General features: G+C 37.3%; 1 protein-coding gene across 1 annotated transcript; it reads right to left on the reverse strand.

The window, feature by feature from the left end:
• Nucleotides 1–2,092: 2,092 nt before the first annotated feature.
• Nucleotides 2,093–11,467, reverse strand: LOC118327713 (immunoglobulin-like and fibronectin type III domain-containing protein 1). Its single transcript, XM_035661133.1, has 23 exons — nucleotides 11,293–11,467; nucleotides 10,994–11,116; nucleotides 10,757–10,893; nucleotides 10,585–10,684; nucleotides 10,441–10,482; nucleotides 10,308–10,353; nucleotides 10,038–10,221; nucleotides 9,777–9,890; nucleotides 9,470–9,632; nucleotides 8,372–8,644; nucleotides 7,752–8,258; nucleotides 7,545–7,669; nucleotides 7,311–7,452; nucleotides 6,878–7,171; nucleotides 6,058–6,354; nucleotides 5,777–5,956; nucleotides 5,476–5,604; nucleotides 5,082–5,390; nucleotides 4,901–4,986; nucleotides 4,574–4,766; nucleotides 3,870–4,166; nucleotides 2,616–2,942; nucleotides 2,093–2,518 (listed from the first exon to the last, which is right to left on the reverse strand). Exons 1-23 carry the CDS (start codon nucleotides 11,342–11,344, stop codon nucleotides 2,514–2,516), a joined length of 4,125 nt encoding a protein of 1,374 aa, XP_035517026.1. The 5' UTR covers nucleotides 11,345–11,467; the 3' UTR covers nucleotides 2,093–2,513.
• Between the last annotated feature and the right edge of the window lie 922 nt (nucleotides 11,468–12,389).

The raw sequence follows: 12,389 nt of genomic DNA on the forward strand, positions 1-12,389 counted from the left end.
GCCTGAATGATGAGCATTTGTAATAAATAATAATAATAATACAATAATAATGATTAATGATGAATATGTCACCAGTCTTATGTAAGGATAAGGCGGGCCAAACATAATTTTGTGATTAGTAGTTAGAAAACATAAGCACATCAGGCTAAAAGGCAGCTGTTGTGCTTCCTCTGTACTTTTTATATTTTACTTATACTAAAAAAAAGAAAATTCCATTTCATTTTTAAAATGTACATTGTTTTAGATGTTGTATATGTTTTCAGCAAAGGCAAATGTGCTGTGTGTCAGTTGTACACAATGACTACCTTGAGGAAATGTACTTACTTGTGAAAAGTCATTCAGATTCCTCCTGGAGTCTGCATTTCTGGAACTTTAAACCACATCCCAGTCTTTGTGGTTCTAGTAATAACAGAGCTATGCTCAGTTTGAGCACGATTGTGTGTGTGTGTGTGTGTGGATATTTCAAGCAGTGTAATAAAAGCAGATGCGTGGCACAGGAACTATGACTGTTCTCAGGCACTGGAAGCTGATATGAGAGGCTTGATGTTCTTGAAGGCATTTATTGCAAGGTCACTGAAGTCAGGAGCTTTGAATTCTACCCTGCAAAACAATGACAAAACAACCTGACATTAAGCAACCCATTGCTACATGGACAAAATTGACCCCATCTGTGTCTTGGTAACCTATTTATTTATTTAGTTTAATGGGAAAATACATTGCCTTGACCTAATAGATATATTCAATACTAAAAATAGTTATTATAGTTAAACAACACTACAATATCTAAAACTTGATTGATAAGTGGTGAAAAATCATCTACAGCATCCATGTTTTTATGTTGTCAAAAGAAGGATGTGTATGTATGTATTCTTAATTTATAGTATTTAAGAGTACGGTCTAGACCTGCTGTATATGAAAAGTGTCCTGAGGTAACTTCTGTTATGACTTGGCGCTGTACAAATATCATTGAATTGATTTGTTTTATGAACAACAGTAAATATTTGTAATGTTTCTTAGTATACCACTACAAGGAATTGCTAAATACTATTGGCATGTGTTTAAGAGGCTTTTAAATGTCAAAGCCTTGTACAATAAACTCCCAGTAAAGAGTTATGTACAGATGCCATGTGACTACTGATAATATTAGTACATCCCAGGACTTTACACAGGAAGATGCACAGTTGTTTGCAAGGTTGCACTTTGTCATGCACATGAAATTTTATCATTTATGGCTTTCCATAATAGACTGGCAATATCCACGGAAAGCTTGCAAACACATGTTCGCAGTAAAAGAGAAATTTGAAGCCATCTGACAGTTGGCAAAGCAGAAGCAGCGCACGTGAAGTTACAAAATGGAAAGGCACAATAAATGTGTCACGGGATTCCAGTCCTATGAAGTAAACTGAATGTGAATGCAGCCCTTCATAGTCAAATACTGGTTAAATTTAGTCAAAATATGATCAACATAATTACTCGATCATTTTTAAATGTACAAAAACAAAATTATTGTTTTATACCTATTATGTCATAGATTTATACACAAAAAATACTTGATACGTTGATATTATATATCTATATATATAAACTATTATATAGTTTGCTATTACATTTTATACAGACGTTCATGGTCCTGAGAGTATGAATCCCACTGACTTTGGTGCTCACCTCACTTTTCCTTTAGTCACCACGGAGTTGAAATTCTATGTTTGGCATCATTAGGTCAACATATTCGTTTGTTTAGTGCATTGATTTATGTATGAACTAACAGCATTTCCCCATCAGCATCAACTGGGCATTGATTAAAAGCCTAAACTACAGTGGTGAACCTGGTGAACATTGCTGTCTTAACATCTGCATATTAACCTTTTCAGTGTTATCATGCTGACTTTAGAATTTATCTAAGCACAGCAGTGCCTAAGTACAGCCTCACAGAGCCACTAGAGTGCTTGCAGAGTCTTTTTGCACATCAAGTAATAAGCTCATGCTGAAATTTAGGTTAAACATGGGCAAATAAGACGCTGTACGCTGTTGGACAGGTGGGATTTATTTATATTTTTGCATAATGATTAATAAATCAAACACTAAAACATACTCATAGTTATAGTCAAAGATATTCCATCAGGTAGTTTTAGATAACTTCCGTCTTATTTAGAAAACAGCAGAGGAAATTAACTATGATCACAGCTCAGGGGAAAATAGCTTGGGCGCAAGATTAGGATATAATTAATGTTGAATCTCAGATATCCCTTGTCAAAGTGCTCTTTGCATCCAGTAGATAAATTGAGTAGAATTTGCGCTCAAATACCACAGAACCTAGTTTAAATTTGTCACATTTGTTATTGGTGCTTGAAAACCCTCAGTTACCCTCTTTCATCCATTATTTTCTTCTTTACAGTTTATTTAAACACATGAATACATTATTTCACAAAAGAAAACACAGAAACAGCTTGTTTTAAATTCGCAAATCCTTCACACTTTATTCCTCTTCAGGAGTTTAGGCCCACTGCATCATCTTAATCTGAAGAATGAGGGAAAGAAAGGTGTTGTTTAAACATATAGTCAGAGGAGTCACATTTAAGAGAAGATGTGAGAAATAATTTTGAATGGGTTTTTACCTTTAACAACAAGTTTAGTTGAACACTCCACTCTGCCCAGAGAATTGTCTGCAATGACAGAGTAATCCCCACTATCCTTGGGCCCAACTTTGAGAATCACCATGGAGCAGACCCCACATGTGTTAGTGATGTAGTAGTTACTGTTGCTGTTGAGGCTGACGTTATTTCTGTACCAGGTAACATGAGGTTTTGGATTTCCTGTCACTGCACAACTCATGTAGCACTCATAGCTCTCTGGACAGTTGTGCATCTTTAGTGGAACAGAGAATGAGGGAGGCGCCTCAAAGCTGCAGTCCTTGGAGGTAGGAAGGTTCAAAGAAAATGTTTCTGGAAGGAAATGAAAGAAACCTTAAAAGGGTGTAACACTTAATGATAGATACCCTTTTCATTTCTATATTCTCTGTAGTCATCTTTATATAACTGAGCTTGCAGTTTACTGTGTGGTATGCTCCACCCATATGCATTTAGCCAGTTGATATTCTTACATTTTCATTTGGTAGGGAGGTATTTGTGTGATTATTCTTTAAAATTGTCACTCCTGTTAAGTACTTTCATCTATTCAGATGCTTCCTATTCCTTTATTTTAACATATGTAGGGCTACAACTAAAGATTATTTTCATTGTTGCTTTAATCTGCCAATTATTTTCTCAATTAATCGTCTAGTTTATGTAATGTCAAAAGTAACAAAAACACATTACAGTTTCTCAGAGCCCAAAGTGATGTGTTTAAATTGCTTAATTCGTCAGACCAGCAGTCCACACCCTGGGATATGTCATTCACTATTAGGTGGACCAGCACATTTTTGCCACAAAAATGTGTCTAATTGTTTGCATGATCTATTTACACCTGGGTTGATGCCTTTTAAACTATACTTGGGCTGCACCTAACAATTATTTATTGTTGATTAATCCGATTATATTTTTGTTCATTCAATGAGTTAATGGTTTAGTCTATGAAAACTGAAAAACAACTGTAAAATACCCATCCCAAGTTTTGAGAACCAAAGGTGACATATTCATGTCTTGTTTGACTGACTGAAAGCCTAAATACCCAAATACATTCAGTTTAACATTATTAAATACAGAAATGCAGAAAATCCAAACCAGCAAATGTTTGACATTTTTGCTTTACAAATGGATAAAATGATTATTAAGTTGTCAAAATTTTTGCCTGTTGAATTTTCAGTTGTTCAATATATTAAATAATGGACTAATTGTTTCAGTTCCATGCTGAATCACTTTTGTTAAACCTGCCTTTTCTTCTTTTCACTTCCCAAGTTGGTGAATCTGAGGGTTTGGAAATCCCCATGTCATTCTTGGCATAGACCCGGAACTGATACTGCCTTCCCGGCATGATATTGACGACAGTGAACTTATTATTGAAGACACGGTCCGCCACAGTTTGCCAACTACGCTTAACAGAATCACGCTTGGTAATCATGTAGTGCAGCCTGTCATCTTTCTTCTCATCCGGAGAGGGAGTCCAGCAGACTGTCACTGTTCCCAACACATTCTCCTCCAGCTCCACAGGGCCTGGAGGCTTGGGGTCATCTACAAACAGGTATGAAAGGATTATTAGTGTTAATGTGATGTCTTGATGATGATAATGCCTGCACACTAAGTTTTGCTCTCTTTAAACTTTCCTCACACATCCCTCAAGTCCAAATTGTGCATACTCCTGCGAATGGTTTTGCAAACAAGATTTTGTATATATGGTAGGCATTTTTGCTTTATTTATTTAGCGCTGACTTCTTAGCAATCCTTGTATCATAAAGAGGATAAAGTATTTTAAAAGCTTTAATACATAATTCTGGAATATGACAATGATTTTTTGCTTTTTCACAAAACTAGATCAACTTCAGAATAATCTGAACAAGAGAATGCATATCACATTGCAAATGTATGAACCTTTGGTACTCATTTAACTTATTTGTTACAAATTAGATTTTGTTTTTCACCTGTGACTCTTATCTCAACACTAGAGGTCTCCTGTCCAACAAGGTTCTTGACAATGATTGTGTAGATCCCAGTGTCATGGCGCTCTGAAGAGGGGATCATTAGCTGCGATGATGTGTCTGTGTTGCTCACTGTCACATGCTTGGCTACAGCATGACCATCTTTGAGCCATTTAATATTTGGTATTGGGGAGGCCTGTCAAAAACAGGAGATACAGGAGTAAGATGTGGGTTTATATATTTTTGTAGATTCTAATCTGCCATGTAAGTCATTCAGTAATGGTTCAGTTTCTTTTATTGATGAAGTTTTTGTATGAATATTATACTCACCTGAAAGTTGAAGTTTATACGAGCAGAGTTTCCAGCTTTCATTACGATGAAGTTCTTAATTTTTCTGTCAGTGAATTGAGGTCTCACTGTGACAGCATTGAAAGAGACAATTAATGAGAAAAAAATATTTAAATGAAGGTGAAATCTGTCAACTACGAGTTCACGGTTTCCCCTGACTCACCTGGAGGAGGCATTGCAATGATGTAGTTATCCAACTCACGAGGCTCACCGTCTCCGCCCTCATTGGTGGCTATAACTCTTACCCAGTACATGGCCATAGACTTCAGACCCATAATAGTATAGGAATTCATAATGATTGAACTGGAGTTACAGCGACCCCATTCTGGGTTTTCTGCTGGTCTGATCTCCACAAAGTATCCTTTGGACTCATCTTGAACCCCTTCCTCCTCTATGGGTTTGCTCCAGCCCAGCGATAAGGTGCTGTATGTGGAATCTGTCACCTTCAGGTCAATAACTTTACCAGGAGGCTCTGAAAGTGTTAAAAGCATTGAAGCATTGAAATGTGAGCAGTTAAGCATTGAGATGATAATAGCTTGTATTGACTTGTTACTCACTCTTTGGATCTCTTGCAATCACAAATTCAGAAGGTGTACTTGGCTCGCCAGCCCCAGAAATGTTGATAGCTGATACACGGAACTCATACTCAAAGCCTTCAACAACATCCTTCACTGCATACGTTTTCTCTGTTGGCATGTCAAACAATAGTTATGACTATAAAACATAAAAAAAAATATTGTTTACTTTTGTAGTTTAAGGAAGAAAGGGCATTTCACTTGACGATGTTGCATCTGTATTGAAACTGTAAACAAATACATTACATTTTCTACATGGTCAGTAGTTCTAAAATGGTTTTACCTTTAATGGGCTGATCCAGTGGGTTGACAAAGCTCCACAGGTTACTGCCATGTTTGCGTTTCTCTACATTGTATCCAAAAAGGTTGGTTCCTCCAGTATTAGTTGGTGCAGACCAAGCAAGATTGATACAGTCCTTGAAAGCACTAACAATTTTGGGGGTTGAAGGAGGTCCAGGGTATGCTGAAAGAATGATAAAATAAAATAAAAACTTTTTAACTGGCTCACACTGTATTTGAGACTAAATAAATAATAAATATCGATGTGCTTGTATGAAGGCTTACCCTTTGTCCCAGCCTGAATGTCATCGGTCTCTATCATTTCACTGATGCCTTGATCAGTTTCCACTCTGATGTGGTAGCAGTACTTTCTGCCATGGTCCACATCAACATCCTTGTATTTTGGCTCTGGGCCAATCTTGCCTAGCTTCTTCCAGCTGTTTCGGCCAATTTGCTGGCGCTCCAGGATGTAGTCTGTGATAGGGGAACCTCCATTGTCCTTGGGAGGCTTCCATTTGAACTCAATGCAATTTGCTGAACTTTCAATGATATCCACAGGGCCTAGGGGTGGTGTTGGTTTATCTGTAGTAAGATAAAAGAATAAAAAACACACTCATCAAGGGTGCTCTGATTGATTGGTCACCGATTTAACTGGCCAGTGTTCGCTCTAATTAGTTTGACTGGCGATTTCTATAAACCCCGATCAGAAGAGTCGATCAGTTGACACATTTATTTTATCCCAGAGGACAGTTATTCAGTCATTAACAAGCCTCCAAGTTAATGGGCGCCTCACCTGCTGTTGTGAAAACGGAATTGTGGGTGAAAACATTCAAAATGTCGTTTTGAAAAAAAAAAAATGTGTTGTGTTTTCTTTGGAAACATTATAAAACTTACTGCTGACCAGCAAAGGAACAACACATAGAGATAGAGAAATATGGTTGGTCGGTGATCTGTATTGGCCAAGACTGCATTTAGTGATCGTGATGGGCTTCATAAACCCTAATCAGATCATCCTTAACACTCATATCCATGTCTTATGCGGCATATATAACTTTTGTACAAATCAAGAACATGCAGTTCTTAACATTTAGCATACAAACCTCACCTAAGACAACGAGCTGTGAAATGGCCTCAGTTGTTCCGCATTCATTTTTAATCCTAATTTTAATTTCTCCTGAGACTTTGCGATGGCACTTGGTTAGCAGCAGGCGGCTGTGTGAGGTAGACTTCTCGATCTTGATATGGGTGTCCTCCAGCAGCTCTTCGCCCTCATTGTACCACTGGATCTTCATGGGTTCCCGGCCAACAAAGGTCAGCCTGAAAGCTGCATCTTTGCCAGATTTGATTATAACAGGTTTTATGAACTCAGCAAGGTCATCGGTGTTCAGTCTTGGAGGATCTAGGAGTAAAAACACAGATCTTTTTAAACTGAGACTATTATAGCTGAGCAGAATTTTTTTTTCACAACTTTTGACAGAGGCTGCCTTTTTTGCTTGAGTTCGGGTACCTCAAATTGATTTGTATATTGAGTACAGTACCTTCAACATTTAGCACAGCTTCTGTTTTACGCCCATCAGCTTCACATCGATACTTTCCAGCATCATCTTCTTTGCAGTTTTTGATAATTAGTTTGCGATAGGTCCCATCTTTAACAATACAGATGTCATCTGTAGCTGTTATCTGAAATGCACACATACATAGACATAAACACATTTGACTCTCAGAAGGTTAAAGACAAAAGCTATTACTTAATCATCTCTTATATTCCTCACCTCTTTCCCATCTTTGTACCAGACTCCCTCACAGTCCTCACTGCTCAGCGTGCAGACCAGTTCTGCATCAGTACCAATGATGGCAGTTACATCTGACATTGCACTGGTAAAGTATACTCCTGGGTCTAAAGGAAATACAACCGTACTGTTAACTAGAAACAGGAATATGTGAAAAACATAGCAGTACTATGTTCTGATGCATCTTACCAATGACTGTATCAGGGACAAGTGGGCCTGTTCTCACTCGCTTTCTTTTCTCTTGAACAACGTCCTCTTCTTCTGTATCAGCAGCTTGGGCAGCACCCTCCTGCTTGGGTTCTGATGATGTAGATTCAGTTGTTTCAGACACTTCTTCCTGTACATCATCATCTTCTTCCTGTTCCTCCTCTACAACAGCACCTTCTCCCGCTTCTACCTTTGCCTCCTTCTTTACCTTTGCCTTTGCCTTTGGCTTTTCTTTAGCTTTAGCTTTGGCTTTGGCTTCTGCTTCTGCTTTTGCTTTAGCTTCGGCTTCTGCCTTTGCAGCTGCTTCGGCGGCTGCTGCTGCAGCTGCTGCTTCCGCCTCTGCCCTTACCTTTGCAATCAACTCATCTCTCTCTTTCTGTATCTTAGCCTGTTGCTCCTGAGCAATCTTCAAAAGATCTTCTCCACCACCACCTGCTCTGGTTGTTTTGCGGGCTTTCTTCTTTCCGGCTGAGTTTGGATCACTGTCAGCTAATGAAAAAAACACCAGGACATATTTAATGCTTTATAAGACATTTTTTAGTATTTCAGAAACTTGTGTTCAACACTCTGAAAAAACGCAATTTAAAATATGTAAACATTACCTTCCACTATAAGCCAGGCACTGCATGATGTCATTCCAGCCACAGCTGCATAAATTCCTTTGTCCAATAGTTTGCAATCCTTCACCACCAATGTGTGAATCAGCATGTCTTCTGATACAGTGATGTCAAATTTTTCCCCTTGCTCCAGGTTAACATTCTTTCCCTTCCAAGTTATCTTTTTCAGGGGTTGTGAGACGAGACACTCAAACACAGCATCCTCTCTTTCCTCTGCTTTCACATCTTGAATCTTGACCAAGAAGTCTACAGGGGGAACTAGACAAAACACAAAATTATAGCATAACATAGTATCTTGTATGTACGTAGCAATTGTAACTCTTTTGGACTGTTGTATGATATTCTGCACATTAGGGATGTCTCTATAGCAATACCAGTGAAATTACTTTTATACCATTTCGATACCACGGTAAAAATGTCCCAATCAAATTTGTTTGCCCATAATCTCCATTTAATATTGAGTATCTGATACAGAGTCTGGATACTTAGCACTTAGCAGTAGCATTTTCCTAGATAATACAGGTAAATAGCTCTGCATTGCTTTAAGTAAGAAATTGCTTGCATCCAAGCTGTTAATGTTTTTTTTAAACTTTACTAAACAACAAAGTAGGCTATAAAATAGCCTTACAAACTCTCTGTAATCTTTTTTGGCCTTGTTGCTGTCTGGAGGGAGTTTTCTCTTCCTTTAACAGTGTTCTATAGTGTTTGTTGCTTTGGTGCAGCCTTTGCTTGAGTTACCTAAATGAACTGTATGAACTTCTGCCATGTGTTTATTTTCCTTGTCTGTAAATTTTTTGCACCGATAAGATTAATTAAGAAAAAAGTGGAGAGGAAGTTAGTGGCGGCTGAACTGTTCTTGAAAATAAAGTAAAATCACCTGTACAGCTGCAATTCTTCCTATGGCTTCCTTCCTAACGGCAGACATGAATATTTATAGGCGTATAGTATATGCTGCCCTGATACCTACGGTATTGAGAAAACTGAGTACAGTCAAGTTTTCAGAACTTTGGCATCAATCTGGTACCCAAGTATCGTTTCTCATGACATCCCTAGTGCACATGTTAATTTTGTACATCATCTTACGTTTGAGGTCAGTAGAGAAGATCTTAACTCCATCGACCTCCACTTGGTATAAACCTGCGTCCTCAGGGTCAACACCATTGATGCTAAACACAAACTTCTTTCCCACTTGCTTCAGTCCATGTTTTACATCTGTGTCGGCTTCAAAAGGAATCATAACTCCATCCTGTGTAAACGTAGGCAGTCATGAATGTTGGAGCATGTGAATGTGTATGTGTTGCAGAGTAATATCTAATATGACTTTTAGTGTTTCCATTTAATTCATTCACCTTTAAGAAAAAAAGTAAATATTTGAAATTAAACATCTCACCTTGAATAAGAAGATTTTGCTGGTAGGGTCTCTAAGTGACATTTCAAGTTCAAACTCTGCACCACCGTCACCTTTCATTTCAATGGGCTTTAGGTTGCATAGTCTCTCAACAACCTGTAGCAATTGGAATTAGGAAAAAAGGGTTTGACACTGTGAGAATGTTTGTATTTCTTATATTATAGCAATTATTCATCTTTTTTAAATGTTAGGCTGTGTAGGTGCTTTATTCAGTATTTACATTTAGATGAAGATGAAACATACCCTTTCTTGCTCTTGCTCCCTTTCTACCTTCTTCTCATTTAGTTTCTTCAGCATCCCACGAAAATCAGTGACACCATACTGAGCACAGATGGACTCGTAATCTTTCTTGTCTGCACTCAACAACAGTTCCCAAAACTTGTCATCAATTTCTTTTTTTTTGTCTTCTTTTGGCTCAATCTCAACCCTAAAAAAGAAAAAAAAATACATATTATCAAACACTTTAAGATAATAATCATACATGGGAAGGAAAGAAAAAAACATACTACTTACTTATTTTTTAAGGCCTTTTTGAAGTCTTCAGGTGTCTCTCGGACAGCTACAACAAAAGCAGCAGCATGGTTACAATAGTCTTTCAATGAATGACTAACATTGCATTATTATGGTTTAGATATAGGCTATGTACCTGTTCTTGATTGTTGCATGGCTCTGCTCTTTTTATAACCAACTAAAATGAAAGAAATTAGAGTGAAGTGAGGCCGGTGTAATTTATGTTAATAATGATGTAATTTAGATTTTTTGTATAATGGAATAAAAGTAAATAACTGACCCTCAATAACATTAAGCGCAGCAGTTACAATCGCTTTTCCGTATTCATTTCTGGCATAGCACTTGTAGGTGTCGGCTTGATCCACCGATACATCAGGTATCTATCAATCAATACATGATTTTCAGTGTTTTAGCCAAACCAGGATAATTTCCGACGTGGTCAGTGTTCCTACCTGTAGTTGGTATTCACCAGAACTTGTTTCATGGACAATTTTGTACCTTTCTTCATCAATTTCCCCATCATTTCTTATCCAGGTCACAGTTGGTGTTGGTTTGCCAGTAATTACTGCTCTGAAGATAGCCGATTTTCCTATAGAAATGTTAACAAGAATGTACCATTATGTTATTATGTTATAAAAATTCAAATAAAGGTTGCACATGTAATGGGAGGGGGTTGTATGTTACCTTACCTTCTTGAATAGTTAGAGCAATGGGTTTTCGAGTGAAATCTGGTGTGCTCATTCCTTCAGGTAGTTCTTCCACATACTGGGTAATCATAACTCCGGGAACCTTTGACTTTTTTCTAATTTTCACTGTTATTAAATGAGATAAATTGCATTAATAAAAAATGTGAATGAAGAACTTGGCAGCTTTGATAAAATCTAACTCTATATTATGTCTTGGAAAAGTAATTTAATATTGATCACATATTTTATTGTTTGGCAGTAATTTACAGTTGAAAGCTGGTATTCAAACTCTAGTTACTTACCCTGCCCCGGAGCAGTTGGCTCCTCATCCTTAGCTTTACGTATTTTAAACATCTTGATTGCATCAACAGTTTCTCTGTTAATGCAAAAATATTATTATGCACTTTTAAAACACTTAGTAAGCAAACACTGCTTAGTTTGCTTATGTACAATTGTAATTGGTCTTCTCTTAGATGGTTGCTTGGATTGTATAATAATATATAATAATAGAATAGGGTTATTTTTCCCATGTCAATGCCCAACACATCTTAGAATTTCAATGCAGTTTGGAGCTGCAAGGCTTGACCATTGATCGTAACCATGCGAATCCCCATCTGTCTTATATGCACTTCTCCATCTTCCAGATGGTCTGAATCTGCAATGGATATCACTTATCATTATTTGAACTAGTGGCTTAAGGCAGTATGCCTGCTTTTACAACATGATGTTGCATTTTTAAGTAAAGCCTACCCTCCGAGAGACAGTAAAGATGTAATGGGACACTGTTTATTCCTCCATACAATTACAAAAAGGTGGCTAAATAATATCATCACTTATGTTGCATTGTGGGACAACGCAAATGGTGTTAGGATGCCTAAGTTAGTAACTCTATCTGTGCTATAACTGAAAGAATTCCTGTGATCACAAAATACTTAACATTCCTGTAAGAGACCGGATTCATTTTGCCGGCAGTAGGTCACATACCTCATAAAACTATCTATCATGACTCAGGAAGTGACGCAAGTAGCTGAGTGCAAATGTAACATTAGTCATAACTATCTTTATATTTAGGTTTTGCTTTCTTTGCTCCCTGAATTATCTAGAGAAATAGGTTCAAAGATAAAATGGAAAAGGTACCACTACATGCAGCTGTTATAATTTGGATGTAAAAACAACAAATACTGTTTTTTCTGTGGTTGTGTCATTAAATCAAAGTTTTTATGAAACTATGAAGTGGTCATTTAGTGATTTGGTGACATCACCTTAATCACTTTAATGAATTCATGATTAACTTCTGTGTAATTAGTGAGGTTCCATACTCCAGACAGCCAGTATGGCCTTAAGACAAGCTTCAGTTACTGCCCGTCAAAACAGAGTATGTGACAAATCAATTAATCTT

Source organism: Morone saxatilis, unplaced genomic scaffold, assembly GCF_004916995.1.
Source record: "Morone saxatilis isolate NCDOM2014 unplaced genomic scaffold, NCSU_SB_2.0 Contig18, whole genome shotgun sequence".
In the NCBI taxonomy this organism is placed as follows: domain Eukaryota; kingdom Metazoa; phylum Chordata; class Actinopteri; family Moronidae; genus Morone; species Morone saxatilis.